This window comes from Nymphalis io, chromosome 4 (assembly GCF_905147045.1).
Source record: "Nymphalis io chromosome 4, ilAglIoxx1.1, whole genome shotgun sequence".
Classification (NCBI taxonomy): Eukaryota; Metazoa; Arthropoda; class Insecta; order Lepidoptera; family Nymphalidae; genus Nymphalis; species Nymphalis io.
In genome coordinates, this window is record NC_065891.1 from 6997623 (window position 1) to 7017979 (window position 20357).

The window sequence follows — 20357 nt, forward strand, 5'->3', positions numbered from 1 at the left end:
AATAAATTGTATTTGCGTATAAAAATAGAAGGTTAACGGGCCCAGCGCAAGCTGCACTCTTTGTTTAATGTATGTACTATGGCGTATAAGTGCTTTGTACTTTACGACGGCACGTGTACCATCACCTGGCGGCGTCAGACTTGTCTTCCTTTGAATTAAGGGTTGAACGACTTACATGCAATTAATTCTCAATGAAACCTTTAATTTTATTTTAAATTATTTTCTTTGCTTATATTATGAACACGATAATGCCACTTTTTTACTACTATGCTATAGACTATTTTCCAGAATAATATTTATTGTACTTTTTTTGGTTACATTTAGTATTTCAAAGTTTCATTGAAATACAGAAACAGATAGATAATATTTAAAATATTGCGATTTTGAGCTCTATTAGAAATAATAATATCCACGAAGATAAATTATTGTACTAAATATGTTTATTTAAAATTCAAAATTTGACACGGAGAGTATTTTGTAAATTTAAAATATGTTTTATATAATACTTACCATCCACCTTGTCTTGTAAGTGTGAACCCAAATCTCGCTTCCCGATCAACGGAGACCCTGATGCCGATGATGCCGAGCCCTTGCGGCGACACTACCTGCCCCCGCATCACCGACACTCGGCTGCACATCACACCGCTTATCAGTTCGTGTTGGCAGAGCACAGCGCAAGCGGCGATATGATTTCACAACTCACATGCTTTAATTACCATAAACCGTTCCTATGTTCCTATATTTCTAAAGAAATATGTTTCTTTATTATTTTGATAAATAAAGTACTTTTTTATATTCAATTTTAATAAATAACTATCTGAACGAACCTTCGTAATTTAAATATAAATTATGCTAATGCTTATATCCATTTTTATTTAACTTGCAGAAAAATGCTGCACCATTCAAATTACTGATATGTAATAACAAAATAATATATTTAAAATAAGTTCACTATTTAATGACTTTAAATTTTATTTCGAATAAAGATTATATTGCTGCCGACAATTTTTCTAATTAGGGAAAATGTTAGTCCTTTTATTGTGAGTGTTTCAACATGTAAGATAAATTGGTTATCTTTGATCATTGAGAAAGCAGCTCGATAGAGCTCGTCTTCGCTTAATACTGGCGAAGTTTATAAAATGTTATAAATAGCTCTTGATTAGATATCCAATCTATTTATATTTAGAAATAAATTACTTTTAATTATTTAACTAAGAAAATATTTATTTCGAAAGAAATAATAATATTTTTACTAAAAAACACTTTATTAGTTTAGTGGTCTGCTGTATTAATAAATAAATAATTTTCAGCTAAAATAACAATAACACTAATACTAATTCGTTTTATAGAAATCAATATGTCCAATTGTGCAAACGCACGTTTTTATAATAGCTTCAAATATTGATATTGAAACAGCTTTTGTGTGACTGAGTCACGATTATTACATCGTAATTCTCATATTATTAGTAATAAAACATATTTGAATTGATAAATCAGAAATCAAGATTATTTATTTACTAGACATCCAACCTATGAAAATTAGTAAATTATTAATATTGACTTCAGAATATTATGGATTGCAAAATGTGTCTTGTTGAATTATTTTTTTTTTCAATATCTATTAGAATATATAAATAAAGAAGTTTTAACGGTTTATGTGAATCATATCGCTGCATGCGCATCCCCAATAACAAAAATCGAGGTAATCGTGCTAATGCTTATAACTTGCAATCAAATCTGTGAAAGTGAAGTATGAAAATAAAAATTGAAAAATAAAATAAGAAGTATTAGCATTGCACATTCTCTTTTCAGGATTAGCTAAATATCTAATTGAAACTTCCGTTTGCATGTATATTTATAAATTTAAAGAAATAATTTTTTCTATGAAAGCGGAAATTTCACTAGACAGATATGTAGGTATTATGCATGTAACAGCTGCCACACAGACCATAGTCAATATTTTTGATATAACAGGACTTGATATCTACGTTTTTAAGTTAAGTACTATCTCTTGACACGTAAATTGGTGCAAATTAGATAAATGTTAAATTTACAGAATGTTGATAATACTTAACTTTTCCAAAGTGTAAATAGTGCAACAGTGTCCAGCTTAAAATAGTCAACGTCTTAAAAACAAGCCTAAATTTATTTTATATGCATAAATTATACAAGACTGTAGTTTTCTAGCACAAACATTTTGTGCAAAATTTGAGCTCTATTAATAGGATGATTTTAAATTCAGTTGTAATATGTAACCCACAAATCAACAAACAGGTAAATTTAAACCAAAGCTAGGTAAAAACAGTTTGTTCAATGTTAAAAGTTGTACATGTCTTTAAAATATTTTTTAGATTGCAGTAATTTTTTTACTTTAAAATATTAAAGATACATATCAGATATATTGCTTATTATAGTTTAGAAAATTATAATGATGTGTTATGATTATGAGACACAGTATAAGATCTATTTCCCACGTGCAAAGTTGATATGTTTCAATTTTATTATGATGATAAAAAATTTCAAAAAAATATAAATATTATTTAAAAAAAGATAATTTCTATATTCGTAACTTCGATATTCATATCTAAAAATAAATAAAATTATTCATTATCAATTCCATTCGTAGCTGAAATGTAACATTATATAAAATATATGTGTTATGTTATAATGTTTCTGAAATATTAATGACGAACAACGTATGTAAAACAGAACATTACAATAAAATATACTTACTCAGTAAAGATTGTTAACGAGACCGTTTTGAGGTTATAGGGTTATATGTTGCTTGTATGGTTAATATTTATAAATTTCAGATAAATTCCGTGTTATCAAGTCGTATCGTGCTGGTAAAAGTAAAATAACCTTTTATTGTAATATTATATTTGAAGTGTATAAATTGTTTGCTAAAAGTCTTCAAATTCAAACGACTTTAAGTAATGTGACAGATATCCATACAGTAAAATCAATGTTTGTTTATCTTAAATTATAGTTTACACTCTGGAAAAAACATTTATATTACACACACAAAAGATATTTATATGATATATTCATCACTTTGTTGCACCAATTTCGTTGTCTTAAATACTAAAATGTTGTTACTTTGTGACCGGTTGATGGAAGCAATGGTTGTAATGTACAGTGTTGACGAAGTTGCTATATCTCGGCTGTGAAGTACTTGAAGTATATTAACAACTCGTGTTTTTATTAGTTACAGGTTTAGGATCTAAACACATAGAGAGCTTGGGCAGAGGGTAAAGGGTTGGTTAACAGATGATAGACGCAGACAAAGGGTAAGGAACACATAAAAGGGTAAGTTTATTCGAAGCTAAATTTGCGTGTTCGCTGAAATTTGCTCGATTAATGATATATTCGCGTCTTGATTCGTATATATTACAGCCCTACACCTAACCAAAATGTGTTTTTAACGTTTTGCGTGAAAGCGTAAATGATTTTCCTAGGTTTTTATTATAGTATAACAAAAGTATATCATAAGTATATGTGAGCAATAATAAAAGCACAGTAGACGAGAACAAATATTACAAAAATACAATTGTGGTTGCGACAAATAATATTTCAAATGGTACGAGTTCTTACAATTACGTGATTTACGATAAAGCATCCGAGGACTTTGTCGCAACCACAAAGAACATTAAAGACAGACATACAGATGTTACATACACATAGAGAATGAAACGAATACAGACAAAGGAGTAAACGAAAAGTGAAAAGCGTTAGTATCGCCGTTCGCCTGCCTGTTAGAAGGCAAGCGGCGGGCGTTGGCATTACACACATATGCAGGAATCGCAACAAAAGGGAATAGGTTAACAGATACTGAACACTGAGGGGCGAGGGCGGGCTGACTGACACTTACCATGGTGTAAAGGAATTCCAGAACTCGCTAGGAGTGGCGGACACACGGCGGCACAGGGACACAGAAAGACAGGACAGATTACTACACAGATACCTACATCCCTCAGTGCAACCCCACCCCGATTTGCAATCGGTGCGGCCGATTGCGCTCGTCTACGCTGGTTACCTTGCGTTTTAACACTTGCTTTAAATTATTGTTTTAATTTTGTTCCCATATGTCAGTACTGATTAAGAAATAAAGCCCGTTTGCATTAGAACAACACCACCACTATTTAAATTTTTGTTAATGACATTAATTTATATAATGGTTAAATCGAACAAAAATTGTAGGTTGCACCAAGATATTTTACACTATAATACGAACGGTAGCACGGAATAAAAGTACATGCTAGATGGTGAGCGCGCAAAGGTTAAAGTGTTATATTTATTTAGGCCCAACGAAACAAATGCCAGAACGCAATATAACCCTTCCAGACTTTCCAACACAAATAAAATAGTTAAGCGGCTCGTGTTTTAATGCAAACAAACTTTTAAGGCGCTTTTGCATATAAAGCGAGGTGGGTTGTCTACTTTTTTTATTCAGTTTTGCTTTGTCTTATTCTGTTGTTATAAGAGATCTTATCATATTTTTAATGAAACGTGATGTATGCTGGTTTTTAGATTAAAAATTACTTTAATTATTGAATTGGTTAGACTCAGATCATGAAAGAAAATAGTAATAAAATCTACCTACAATTATCAATTTTCATGTTATTGTTATTATATTAGTTGTAGTATTTATTTTAAAATATTAACGACAATAAATCTATCATAATTTGAGCCATATATGACTACAAGTTAAATATCTACATATTTGACGAAAGACAAACAAAACTGTTCGAAAGCTTTGAGCGCTCAGGAGATTGAATTCAAATATATTTATTTTATCATATTTAATAGACGCTTTTATTTTTATTAGACAAACAGGTAGGGTAAGACACACACAAGGAATAAACATTAGACAATACACAACACATCGGATCTGGTGTGAAAAAATAAATTGTTAAAAAAATATAAATAAAAACATTATGTTATTTAAATAATTATTAACCATGCCGGGATTGCAAATAATAAATCAATAAATTTGCTTTCGCAAAAAAATAAAAAAATAGGAAAATCAAAACACTTCCACCAGATGAGAAAGTAACAATAATTTAGTAAACAATTTTGTAATAAAATAAAAAATAACCACACCAAATCCTTGGAGGGGTTAAGGAAGATGAAAAGGATTTATTTTGGTTAAGGTGCTAGTTCCTAAATACATTATGTCATCATAGTTTTTGTTCTTAACGGATTTACAGAGTATGGAGATGATAATACGGATCTACTCATATTGGTAAGTGCAAATTATCAATTTATAACTGTGCAAAACCGATAGGTCAATCCTAAGCCGTCGTCGAGTAAAAGATATCGCTTTTAAAATAAGTTTTGAATAAAATTAACTTTCGATATCTTTCACGTATGAAGTGAATTGGTGTTACCCAGTCATTTTATAAAAACTAATTACTTACCTTTCAGAATATTCGTCCATATGGGCATAGCTCTGGACAGAGTTTTCTTCAATAAGAAACTTAACACGTTGGTAGAATGATGCGGTGACAGATGGCGGCTGCTTACGAAGTAACACTTCAACGGGGTCGTTGGACGCCAAACACATTATATGTTCGGCACATTCTGGTCGACTGCAGCATTCAGAGTCCGAGCAGTCCGTCATGCCATCTTCAAAACGGTAGTGCCAATGTCAAATGACCAATCGATTTATATGCAGGTGGGTTCTTTTAGAAAAACGGTGTTAATAAGTACATATTTTTTACTTTACCTTCATCATTATCCTCGTTATCGCTGCATGATAGTTCAAGTGCAATAGAGCAATCGGTACCAGCCCAGCCATCAGCGCACGAACACCGATAGACGCCGTCTTCCAGCAAACATTGACCATGGCGAGAGCAGCCATTTGGACAACCAGCTAGATATTATAGTAAGTTGTTTATTGAATTTTGAATTTGGAAAATTTAACAGATTCATACTTTGATAATTACATTATCTATCCAATATCGTATTGTAAAAATTAAAAAAAATAATGTATTAAACTTACGTAGAGTACAGTGCCTCCCATTCCAACCTTGTGTGCAAACGCAAGTACCGTTTTTACATTGGCCATGTTCATGGCAACGCGAATCGCATGGTCGTTGATCACACAATGAACCCGTCCAGCCGTCGTCACAGCGACAAACTCCTTCCGCACAAACTCCATGAGGTCCACAATCCAGTGAACATACGACTGTAATAAGTTGTTTGATTTTAAAACAATATCTTTTAATTTTCAGGTATAACTTGTTCAGATATATTTTTTTATTTATTTACCTTGAGAACAGTCATCGCCTGTATATAATGGATCACATACACATCTTCCTGCATCTAAATCGTATACGCCTCTTTGTGAGCAAGCGGGTAAACATCGTTGAACACGTGCGTCACGTTCTGAACAAGCCGCGCCACGCCAGCCAGCGCGACAAACACACCGACCACGAACACACGAACCGTGACCGCCACAAGTGGGGTCTAGGCAATCCTCTGTGTAAAATTATCAATATTATTATTAATATTGAAATAGATGTTAGAATATATATATATATTAGGTATTCGAAAATGTATAATAACCTTCATCACACTTTCCGCCCTTCCAACCAGCTTTACAATGACATTGTCCAGCAATACATTGCCCTCGTCCAGAACAATCAGCTGGTTCACAATCATGAGCTGGGATATCACATTCAGCTCCTTTCCAACCTTCAGAACAGTGACATATACCGCCTGCATAAGCACCATGACCAGAGCAAAGAACAGGACATACACCTAAAATTTAAAACGCAATGAGTCTCCATTTTGTTTTGTTCTTAATTAAGATCATGTTAGTAGTTTAATTATGTATAAGTAAAAATATATTGACTCACTTTTTGAACAATCATGTCCTTCAAAACCATCCATACATTCGCATTTTCCAAGATAGCAAGACCCGTGTCCAGAACAGTCGTCAGGGCAAGAGTTAGTCACGCCTTCAGCTTCAGAAACAATCATTTCAACATGATGCGGTTGGAGTTCGTCATTGTATATTGAAATAAACCATCTCCCTGTGTCGAGATATTGAAGTATACTAACGTTGACTCGCATATCTGTAGATCGTTTGTTTATCGTATGGTTCCATCTTTGGAGTGGGCTAATCGTATTTATTAAAACATTAAAATCGACAAAAGTTGGTTCACGCGAGTCATGTCTATGAGGGCTTCGCCTCTTTCTGAGTCTATGATCAACCCTGCCACCACGAATAAATTCAACGAAATCGTATTGTGTGACACTTGGTGCGACATTTCTCCTTCCATAGACAGCAAAGTTAGCACCCCAGGGCACAGTAAAATTAAGGCTAACGAAAGCAGGTTGTTTGTTACGAAATTCAGAACTCCAAAATTGATAAGCTGGTATTGTGCCACTATGTAGTTCATCGAACTCTCTTACTTCTAAAGCTGGAGACCAAGGAGGTGGAGCAGCTTGTTGTGCTTGCTGAGGTATAATGGCTGATTCTAAGGCCGCTTCAGCAGTAGTCGACCAACCAAGTGACGATGTTGATATAGATTCTGGAAAATTATTTTTATAAAGTTTGTTCTACAATATAAAAAACTTAACGTAGATATTATGTGTAAGCATTAGACATACCGTCTGAAGGTGAGGAAGTTGATAAAGCGTCTCGAATCCCATGTGAGTGTGTTACAGCTTTTACATCTTGTACCAGAATACAATTTGAATTGTCTATATTAGTTTTAATTGACGATAGCGCTGAAACAAGTAAGAAATCAATTAATTATATAGAAAGAAAATTTTGAATGTCTAAAATGTATTTTATCGTTCAATCAATAACATTCAGAAGCCGTGGGATATTAGACCAATAATCTTGCTATGACTCTTATTACGTAATGCGACATAATGAATGTCACTTGAGAATGTGACATTCGAGAGATGTATCTATGAGCAGGGTAAGTGTCGTGCCGTCCCGTTGAGTATTAATTAACCGAGGCAAGTCTAAGGCGCATTTCGTGGCACTGTGACGAAGCAATTGGTTCCGTTGCAACAGGCCGGGCGGCTTGAAAGCACGTAGGTGGTTCGGTTACTCCCAAGTATTTCTTGCTGTCGGGTTTTCCGTTGTCTATTTATTATTTAACTGTTACTAACGATCGAAAATCCAGCTAAGCAATTTAATAAGATAATTTTTTACGCTTTTAAAAGAAAAAGAGCACGGGTTTCAAAGAAGTTTGGGTTTTTATGTTTGTAAATTATAGAACGACTGAGGCGTCCAATCTTATAAATATTTTGTAATAGCTACTACAAATAAATTTTTTAATCAGGCTTGTACTTCTTATCCTATACAAAATTTTTATTATTCTCTTTTTAAAACAGTAGCTTAAAAAGAACAACGTATAACTTTGTATGTATAATCGATTGGATATATTTCTCAGTTTTATATGTAGCTTACAAGCGACCGGGAATTGTTGAATCGGGATTTGCTGCCCCATTAAAGATGCAATGTTTATTTTGTTTTGGAACGTGCGCGCAAGCGGGGATCTGGTTACACCGCATTAAATAAAAGCCATGTGTCAATCCTCATACGGTTTAATTGACGCAATGCCAAGACGGAATCAGCTTAATTAATTACTATTTACATTTTATTATAGAATACATATTACCGAAAGATAAAAAATAAAAACAGAAATGCGATGATAAATATTATAAACGATTCTTTATGAGATCATATATTTTTTATGATTATCTAGTATAATATTTAATTTATTTACTAAAGTAATTACGTTATCATCATCCCCTGTCATTTGATTTATCTCATAGAATCAAAGAGATAAGCATCGCGATGCATTGACGCCATTTGGCTATTTGGGTTCTGAATTGGACAATTTACTTCAACTGGGTGAGGGTAGATAGTTAACGACAATAAGCCTTATCACCACAACAATCTTTGGATAAATTAGTACTTTATATTCATAGCCCAAATGATAAATCTTATCGATTTTTAAATCCATGCTGCTGAATTTAGGAGAGAATAATAAATATAATGTATTAACTTTACATTAAATATATTTAATACATACAAAATACTTTAGAAATTAATTTAGTTGCTATTTTCTATAACTTTGAGTAACTGAAGCCAGTAAAAACTAATAACATTGAGCTATATATAGAAGCGTAGATGACGTAATTTCCTCCCACAAAAATGATACATTGCAATGTGGTAAGTGGAGTCTTTTCGCGATGATCCCTCGTAAAATCTATAAATTTTCGTCATAGAACGGCGCTGAGGAAATAGAGGGTCGTTGAATACGTCTGAGCGATGCACGAGACGATTGTGTACAGATGGACGATGTTTGCTATCTGTACTATTTTTCGAGTTAATACAATTTATTGTAATACGATTCAGCATAGATTGCATCGTGCGATGGGGGAGCAAACTCGTTTGATAGAGTCCCGAGGGATACAGCCGCGCCGTCGCACTGACTCGGTATTAGTCACGTGATAAATCTTCCGCTCCGTGTGCGTCACCCTATCTCTTTCCATTATATAAGACACATCATAATAGCGTCCTTCTCTAGTGTAAATATGATCCACATTCACGGAGGGTCGAGGTCTTGTTTGCCCTATTTTAAGAAGTGTGGACAAGAACAAATCTATCTCTGCCAAGTGCAAATTTAATCGAAAATTTAGTTATAAAAAATTGTTTATGTACGTGCATGTATCACGAAGTTTTGTACATTTTTCAGATTTTTTTTTGTGTTCTTGATCAACAATTGGAATACATTAGTTACAAAGAGGTATACTGATGAAACATAAATACGTATTAAGTATTGTCAATAACATAAATATAGTGATTAAATGGACAAATAACTATTTTTATATATAAATTGTGGCATTTGGGTTGACTGCAAAATCAATACAGGTTTTGGCTTTCTTATAAGAAACCATTAATTTGCAGCAATTTATTGTATATATAATATTGACGTCGGCAGCTGACATTAAGCTGTACTTAAGTTCTGTTCTATTTCATTTCACATATTCAATAGTTAGAGTAGATAAAAATAGAACAATAGACAACAAAATAATAAATAGTGTAATGATATAAAAGTAGATATAAAATAGTATAGAATTTTTCAATCTAAATATTCTATTAATATACGTAAGTGATAATTAAAAAATAATAATGTCCTCCAGATCGATTTCGGCCACGGCGGCCGAAATACTACTAAACTACGCATTAGATATTATAATGCACAAGTATGTGCGCAAACACAGGTGCACTTTTTATTTCTTAACTCTCATAATTCGATGGGACGGCAATAGGACACGATAGAAAGAGTTCAGGCGCAGGACCAACGGCTTTACGTGCTTTCCGAGGCACGGGAGTGTACACACTTCGAACTTCCAGACTCCGGGCTGCTACTGAGATTTTCTGACAGAAAAACCCAATAACTTTTTATTGGCCCGACCTGGGAAATATGGGACCTTTTAATATTATTAAGATACTTTTTTTACTTGAACAATAGTTTTATGTCTACGACACATGCTTAAATATGAGTGTACATAACATAAACATTTTGGCGACAAATCTGTCATGTGGCGCATGTTGTATCGAATGTATCGAATATTACTTAAGCGTTTAGTTATAGGGAGACTTTAAATAAAAATTGCTGGGGTTCCTAAAATTTCAATTACATTAAAAAGTTGATGCAGCTATATTCGTGCCCATTCATCGTGCCTGGACGTAATGAAGGGTGCAACAGATGGTTCACATTTTTTTATTACACCAGCAAAACTACTGTACATCAAGAGATTTATGTCGGATTAAAATACAGAACACTTTTTATTCGCTATATATCCGGAACGCCGGGAGGCGTGTTCGACAAATATTTTTATTGTGTTCCTGGAACTAAATGATTATTCGGAATGAGAGGAAAGATTTATGAATAGACTTTAATGAGGTTTTACTATGCGGCTGGTTACAGAGGTTGGATAACGATATTAAACAATATACTATTATTAATAAGTTATAAACAATTGTTCCCTTAAGAAATTAAAATATAACATTTTTATATCATTTATTATTGTTACGACGTGATACGTCCTAAAGTTTAATCGTAAAATTTAATTACTTTTATGCTGGCCAAGTTTTCAACTATCGAACAGCAAAAAAACTTTTACGAGGCATGTAAAACAATCTACCTACTTTAAATTCTAAATTTTATATTATTTTAAATATTCTACATTTACACTTTTGTGATTTAGGTATTTTAATTAGTTTTTCCTAATTGATAAATACGCTTAGTTCTATGCAATTTCGTATTCCTTATAAAATTTAATAAATAATGGCGCCATGTTATAAATCCGTTATGTACAATTTAATGGAGAACAGATGGGCTAGTAAATTTGCGGGTTTGATTGCGGGTTAATTTCCGGACAAGCGCATCTTTATTCATTTCATGCTGGAGGTAAAGCAACACATCCTCAGGGAACATACATGTGTCTGCCATAAGTATATCCACCAAGATGCACTGCAGCGTGATGTAATAACTCTAAGCCAGAATTCTACATATAAAAGGAGAGAAGTCTTTGTCCAACAGTCGGACGCCAACTGACCGTTACTTTATTTACAATATTATTAGGTAAACCTTTTTTTGTATCTCTTTTATAAGCATAAAGATTTGTAGTTATTGAACGATTATTAATTTTACGGAACGAATCCATTACATATTTAGTTTTTCCATCATATGAAATATAAAATCAATTTGTTTATGAGGAAAGAATGATTAAAGCAACAAGCACCGCTACCTAATATATAAAGACGACATTTTTTCTATTCTTTCGGTATCTCGTAAGATTACAGAATATATCGAAGAAATCTAAATATGGTGATTTGAAGGTGTATAAGTTATTTAATTAAAAAAACGTGTATTTCTTTAAAGGTACCGGTACCGCATCAATATGCGACACACGGCTTATCTACTGTCCCTACAATTTAATGCATATCTAAATGAAGCGAGATCCGATACGATAAGACCCATTGACTTGAAACATATTACATTGAGGTGGTTCATTACTTTAAAGAAACGAAGAAAATGTAATTTTTATTTTTCTTCAAGTCAACTCTCGGACTTTCTCTCGACTAAGCACCTATAAACACGTCCGAATTACTGTTAAGTGGATATGGTATTTTACAAAAGAAGAATTTCTTTGAGCTTGAATGACTTGAAAAAACGTCTTTTGACGTGTCGTAAGTTTCCAACAGTAATTTTGTGGAATAAAAAAGGAATGCAAAAAATCTCTAAGCACGTTTGGTGATTCAATAAAAATATATAAAATTTTTGAGTGGAGTAAGCAGTGACTAGAGCATGTAAACTTTAAATAAAGATTGCGAGTTCAAATCCGAGTGAGTACTACTTATTTTTCATGTGCCTAATTTGTGCTTGAAACTCAATGTATCTTATATATTTATCTAAATAAGACCCAAATTATCTCTTTATCATAAGAGATCTTCATACCTTTATTCTTTTAGTATAGCACATAACCAGATAATTAGGTGCTAATATACTTTTTCTGAAATATAATAATAATATAACTGTTTTATTTCTCCTTACATTAATGTATACAATCATTTATATCAATTTTACGTCGTTAATCATCAAATGGACGTAATTATTTGATATCGACGTATTGATAATGTCGAAGCTTTTACGTGGCGTGTTTCGTGCACATAAATAACAATAGTATAGACAAAACTCAAATATTGTTGACCGAGTTTAATTGAAATTGGTTTTATACAGATTTTATTTATACCATAATTTAATATGGTGTTATTGAGTAATAATTTTGGTACTATAATATACATATATAAGTTTTATTTAAATAAATATTTGTTATATTGATAAAATACTGACACTGTTTTTTTTTTTTAAATTCATAGGAATAGTATTTGATATAAATTTAAATATCGTAATGAATAAAATCAATTTTATTATATAAAATTTTAAGTATAGCATTCTGCTCACATTGCTGTAGACAATCTCATAACTTTTTGTATACGGTCACTGTACCAAAGACGATAATAGAAAGAGAAATAAAAATGAAATATTACACGGCATTATAGGGTGATTTCAACATAAATTGCATGTTGCAGCCAGCGACATATTATTTCTTTCAATTCGTTATGAGTAGGTAAAAACTCGTAGTATATATGATAGCAGTTACAATTGGACTTAAGTGTGTTTTTATATCTTTTTCAATTTAACAGTCATAATTTGTTCGTATTATCCAAAATCAATTTTTTATTTCATATTTTATGTTTATATCTTAAGAGGTCACTCAAAATATTTCAAGTCAGCTTTATATGAGTTAGCGTCGAATTGAATGCTTGAACTGTAAGTAGGTTAAATGTAGTTATCTCTAGCGGTCGATTCGACTTTGATGCTATTTTTGCGATGTTTTTAATGCGTCTGTGGTTAGGAGTTTTATCTAAGAACTTGCGTGCGGTCGATTAATTGGTGTTACAAAATATTTTAAGGAACAAACTAGTATAAATGAACGTGTTGTGTTTTCATATATTTTTTTTAATATACGAAAAATGTTATATAATATGTATATATACATATAAAAAAAATAGTAGTTTAATGCTTAGCGTTGCTTATGCTGTTTAATTCAGGTCTCCTTAAAAATTCCTACCGAAATTTAAAAAAACAAAATTCTTTGCTAAATATCGAGTTACAAAAAACTTATTTATACCTACAGATATATTAAAAAAGGATTTCAAATATGTGAAGATATTAAGTGAAATCTTTCTGCAATAATTTTGACTTATTACGTATTTTCGCAACCTTGTTGAATAACGATTTTGGTTTTTTTTTTGTTTTAATTTTTTTTTAAATTGTTGTTTTTTGTTCGTTGTCATATGCAAAAGTACAAATCACAAAATTAAGGAATGTAAATCAAGGAGCTCGAATTATTTCGCCGATTGCAATAAATTATCACAATGTGTCATCCAGCAATTAATGTGTTTTTGCATCAGAACAACCGCACAACGCTAATTGTGGTAATAATTTATACTTTTAAAGATTCCAAATATACTTTTTACTCGATGATATAATTTGTTTGTTGACAACTAAAAAGCGATTGAATTCTAAAAAAAAGTCCCAGTTTGCGATTCACGTGGAAATATTTTAGTATAAATTTAATTATTATTCGTCGTTTCAAAGTTAAGTCAAGATTGCGATTGGGCGATATATCCGTAGTTAAATTATAAGCGACGTGAAAGTATGAGATAATTTATAACCGCGCTAACACAGGAGTGAGGGCCCGAGGCACGCACCGCGTTGCCTCAGGTTAGGCGCATCATTTATATTTTTCTGATGTTTGTTTATTTTTTATAGCGTTCTCTGTGAATGTTCGGAGATCTAAACAAAGAATGATGAAAGACTAATGGTCGACGTCTGTTGTTGTTGCAACAGCGATGTTTGATCAATTCATTTGAATACCAAATAAGATATTGAAATTAAACTTTATTATTGAAGTTTTATTGTATCGTCGATGTTTATTCAATAACTTTTAGTAAGTTATTAAATGTCAAAAGTTTCTGTTCATTATTTTCAAATGTAATTTTTATATAGGATATAATGTGTAAAAATATAAAGCAAATAAAATCTATATCCGCCCAATGCAGTATGTATGCTTACATTTGCAGTGCTCTCTGCAGATTGTAGCCGCAAGGCGACATATTATGTAATCCATCGCTCCTTTTGGATAAATTTCCAATCAGAAAAGATTAAATCTGTCCCTTACTGGAGGAAGCCCTGCAGGCTTAAAATGTAAGTACGACTAATCTTAAATGTAGTTCGACATTATATTTCTTTTATTTATTTTGATAAAAAAACAGACCTACATTTTTAAAATTACATATACTGACTTAAGAAGTTTTATCCGCTTTTCATAGTTAAGCATCAAACGTGTTTCTAATCAACATTGAAATATTGTCCCTTTTGTTTCTATTAATTATAGCTTGAATGACTACAACATATCATCGGACTTATTGCTGGACTATTAGCATTCCAATTACGTGTGAATAAAAGTTCGTTACATTAGGAATGTTGCCAACACGAGTCGCGTTAAAGTGAAGAGCCCCTTGTAGAATTTCGTTTAATTGTCACTCACAACCCTACCAAACTTCATTAATAATAGCATTGAATTTTGTAACGACATTGTATGCATACAATTAAAAAAGTTACTTCTATAAAATTCTAGTGAAGTCCTCATCGATTTTGATAAAAATAAAACTATAATTTTTTAAAGACAAAAATATCATATATGATTGATTAAAAATTAAACATGTAATTCAACATCATTAGAATAATATATCTTTAATGATTTAACGTGCATTCCGAATGAGTTCATACAATTTTCTCTAACGAATAATTTTGATGTCCCGCTGGGACTGAACGATGATATATTAGAAATATAATATTATGTCCGTTTTATTTTAACAATCGTTAACCATTTATGTTATTTCATGTAGATTACCAGTGTACTTTTCAAAAATATAATTTTACAAAAGCGGTTTAACAACTTATCGTTACATAAAAAAATCAGATGTCTCGATTATACTAAAAATGTTATTATTTTGCAGTTTGTTGTGTGTGAAGTAAATTGTATTTAAGTTTGTTTTTTTTTTCTTTAAAGATATAAAAATAAGAAAAATGTAAATTATTGTATTTAGTAATAAATCAGTAGTATATACATATACACCTTTATATATATAGATATATTACACGTATAATGCATACTGAGAAATATATGATAATATATACTATTACGTCCTATAAACTTTGTAAATTTTAATAATATATAATAACATACCTATAAAGTAGGCGAGCATAGCCGCCAGGATAACGCAGACACATATCATGGCTATGGCTAAGCATTTCCATGTGCATCGGTGCTGACATCGCTTGTCTATGTGGAAGCGAGAAGGGGAGTATACTGGTACAGGGCTTGGCTGACTGGCTCGCAGGGGAAACACTGGCATCACTAGCGGTTGGTTTGCGAGCTGGCAGTGGCCTAGGGTCCCACCACCCATACCGCTCGACATGCCAGTACCGCCCATCCTGTGGAAAGTAAATATAACATTATTATAGGTAAGAGATAGAAGTAGTTCTTAATTCTACACAAAATTAGTATTAATATAAAAAATAAGTTTTAAAAAATATGACAGGTACAATAAACCGTTCTTCCTTTTTTCTCTACCTGCCTGATTTGCTTAAACGACGAAACAACTGTTACAGCTAAAATCAACGTTCCACGCCATATGGTCAAATTTTTTGATGCAATCAAAACGTATCATTATCAGGGTTGCACCGACAAAAAACTATAATCGGGCATATGAAATGTCCGCCTCAAGAAACCATTAATCAATTAGCCGAAGCTTGCTGTCGACTGAATTTAAAGGCTGGAGTTAAAACATATGGTCACGACGCGTTCAATGCGCCCACCAACTGACGCTATTATAATGACCTATAGATAAAAGGGATAAGCAAAAAATAGAAATAATTGGTCCAAATTTAGCGAGAGCGGAGCGTGACGCTCAAAAGATTTGTTTCGAAGTGCTCTGCACCGACATTTTCTTTTGAATATACTGGGTAAAAATTACTTATTAGACTTTAAAGAACTAGAATTTTGTATAATGACATAACAATGACGTGAAAATTGAACTGTTATTGTATATAAATTTAGTTTGCACATTATACAAAATGCTGTTTAATTGGATAAGAGTTATTAATAACTGTAATATTTATTATAAAACCTATGTAATCATTTCAGAAACTATTCGTGTTGTTCGACCATTTGTAACTGTATACAAAATTGATTTTTTAACATGAATAGTTATTAGCTTTTTTATAGTTTGTAATTCCCGTAGGTGCCATTACCGTCGCAAGTCATATCCGCGCATTACCAAAAGAGATGAACTGTATTATTGTTTAAAGCAATAATGTGGTGATGTACAATCATTGTTGAGTGGGTTGCGTATTATAAAGCTAAAATTGCTATCGTCAGCAGACATTATTATAGAAAATTAAAGGAGGGGAAACTAAGGCAATTAAAGGAGCTGACGACAGTGACTATTGTAGGACATTGTCGTGATGTGTCAAGCGAACGACGGGTGTTCGTTAGGATTTTGACAGGCTCTCGTCGCGAGTGAGCTCTTAATGAAGCGGTAAATAATGAGGTGTTGTGCAGCGCAGAGGCGTGTCTAATTAAAATGAGAGTTTGCAGTTTACACACTCCTCGTATTTTTGTTTAATGATCCCGATACATCATTATTCTAAACAAAACTTCCATTGCAAAGATAACGGTAAATAACTTTTTTATAAATAGTCAAAGGAATGAAAGAAAAAATTGTCAGCGACTCGATAAATGTACGTGTTCACGACAGATACGGATAGAAACTCGTTAGACGTCCGTGTCTCGCCACAGTCGCACAGTTTTTATCATTATAATCGCGCGTGCAGCGGTCACTTCTAGTTTCAAGCAGGCTGGCCGACCTCTAACTCGGAAACCAGATAAAACAAAAAAAGAAAAATGCAGGCACGGGCCGTGAGAACGCGTCTTCTTCACCGCGGCCGCTCTCTACCGTCCATTTATCTTGCACAGTCGTGCGGGAATGAACCGGACAGCGATGTGCTTTTATTGCATCGTGCCCTTAAATATAGGTCCGCGCTGGATAGCTCCATATATAATTACACCGAATTTCTTTGCAAATGTTTTCTCAAAAACGAAACATAATGATTTGATAACTTGAGTTTTGGATGGTATTCAATGAAATATATAGTTTATTCTCTCTAATTAAATAAAAGTACAATCTACGTACTTGTTGTGTTGTAAGATATATGTTTTGATGTAAAGGCTATTACAATAAGTCGTTTATTATTCAACATATTGTTTCTATGTTTGAAATCTTAAGAGTAATTGCTATATGAATTGAATAATGAACATTAATTACAGATTCGCGAACACACAATGGCGATGGCGGTGTCGATTGTTGGAATCGATTCATTGTATTATCTATTAGGATACATCATATTAGTATAGATAGGTACCTATTTTTGTTTTAAATATTTTTTGTAGGTACTTTAATTTTACTATTTTAGTGACAAAAAGGCAAGAAGTACTATATTTTAATGATAGCCTGAAATAAAAGTTTAAAGGCGTTAAAAGTGAAAATATCTCCATAGAAAGAGAATTCATACATACTAAGCAGTATCGATCGTGAATTTGTACGATGATTTAAGACTAGTTCGTGTTACCCGATCGTCATCGCAAATCAAAAATTTAATGCAAAGCTTTATAGAACTATAGTTTCGTTTATTATAAGTATCAGAAACGAAACGAGTAATTTTACAAGTAGTTTTTAAATATATATGATCAGATTTAAACAATATTATTGTGACAAATTGTTATTGATATGAAAAGGTTATTTATGTAATTTGATGATTGATATCGTTGAGTGGTTATGATCTCCCGGCTGATTTTCACCACTGCGGCATCTGGAGCTTCGCAGTTTTATATACAAGAGGCAGTCAATCAATCAGATGTGTAATATTAAGACAGCTAATTAAATCCGAAACGTAGGAGTGTGGTTTCAGAAAAAAAGCGGTAATTCCATCATTATCCAATCTTTGTAAACATTCATTATACATGTGGTAACCAGACGGAATGTCACACTTGAAAAACGTCGCACCGGGAAACAGAAATCTGTCAATGAAACAAGATAAAAATAATCATTTTAATAAATAGAAGTATTTAAACGAGAATGTTTGGAAGGTACCGGTTGGCTGTGATCACGCCCGTTGTTTTAATTAAAAACATTCGTCAAATCGGTTCACTAATTAGAAATTTTGTTTATCAGAAAGAATATTATTAACAACCATAAAACATATCAGTCTATAACATTAGTATATTTATACAATAAAGTGAACGTATAAAATTATACCTATTTTATAAATGGAACCATAAATATCCACTTTTGTCAGCTGATATAGGTCTTGTTGAATGCGTAGGTTATACGAAGTAATAAATTCGCATTTTGAGCAATCCAACGCAAGATGTCAGGATTTAAATACAGCACTCTGGAAATCGTTGAACTCGCTTCTCTTATTAATAACCCTCATAGCACTGTGTTTGTTTTAGTCGCCTCGGGTTCTGTTAGGTAACGTTGAAGTTGATTCATGAATGGGAGAGTGCGGTTCGCGCCTAGTGAGTTCGCACACATGGATATATATAGCGGAGATCATTTTCCTAGAAATTAATCTTGCGGCGGAAGAGCTAATTAAATAAAATTGGCAGCATATACGCTTTAACGTATTTCGGTTCAAGTCATTTCTATTTTATATATTACCATGACCAGAAAAATCTTTATCCGTACCGTAATTAATATATATATATATATATATATATATATATATATATATATATATATATATATATTGTTACATACATATGTTATAATTCACATTTTTGACAGTTTATATCTGTCTAGGTAAATTTAGTGAAAAGTTTGTAATGTTCCAACAAATTTTCATGCTGCGCTATCTATTTTCATAATGCGCCTCGGTCGTATTATCCTCAGAATGAATGGAAGCGATACTGAATAAGCGGCCAATTACTGTCTATTCGCAGACTGTGGGGACCCACACGTAAATAATCGTGCTCACGCGCAGAAACTTGATAGTGATAAACAATTTCCATTATCCAAGCGACGCCCGAGCTAGGAAGGACGAACATTTCCAATTTCCATAGCTAACGGTGAGCCTGTATGCAATGGCGATAACCTTTTATTACGGAGTTGTCGTTTGAAGATATTATTATGGTAATGTCAAGAAATGCAAATTTTAAAAGCCAATAGATTTTGTAAGAATCGCGTGCACTAGGCGAAAGCGATTCGATTGAACCTGTAAGATTTTATTTAAGAGTGCTTCATATTCATGGCCTATCATTTATGAAGCTCAATAGAATTGACATCATACAAAAACCTGGAACGTATTTTAAATGATGAGCGTGGAAAGGTATTTTTTAGATAACCATCGGCGTCTCGGCTCAGTGCGAAACGCAGCTCTTAACTAAACGCTGCTATTGTTCACCGAAACGGAAAAACGGTTTCGCAAGCGAGCCCCCGGCCGGTCGTATTTTACCCCGAGTTCAATATTATTTCGGCAAAGGCACAAAGAAACGGAAGGCCCGTGCCGCCGCCGCGGGCGCCTCTCGCATCCTTCTACAATATTGTCCTCCCTACTGCCTCGGGTTATACTGTAAATATTTTTTGGCTGTTGCCTGATTGAAAAATTCTATCGCATTCCCAC

At 32.7% G+C, this 20357-nt stretch overlaps 1 protein-coding gene across 6 annotated transcripts in view; it reads right to left on the minus strand.

Annotated features, from left to right (window-relative positions):
* Nucleotides 1-20357, minus strand: part of LOC126768237 (teneurin-a) — a 110106-nt gene that overhangs the window by 12433 nt on the left and 77316 nt on the right. For all 6 annotated transcript variants that reach the window (XM_050486221.1, XM_050486216.1, XM_050486217.1 and 3 more), the window contains 9 exons: nt 15862-16109; nt 7621-7740; nt 6864-7541; nt 6571-6765; nt 6274-6483; nt 6005-6190; nt 5729-5875; nt 5421-5628; nt 511-630 (listed from right to left, as the gene is read on the minus strand). In XM_050486221.1, the coding sequence (XP_050342178.1) occupies nt 511-630; nt 5421-5628; nt 5729-5875; nt 6005-6190; nt 6274-6483; nt 6571-6765; nt 6864-7541; nt 7621-7740; nt 15862-16109 (2112 nt within the window). The remainder of the gene's footprint in view (nt 1-510; nt 631-5420; nt 5629-5728; nt 5876-6004; nt 6191-6273; nt 6484-6570; nt 6766-6863; nt 7542-7620; nt 7741-15861; nt 16110-20357) is intronic.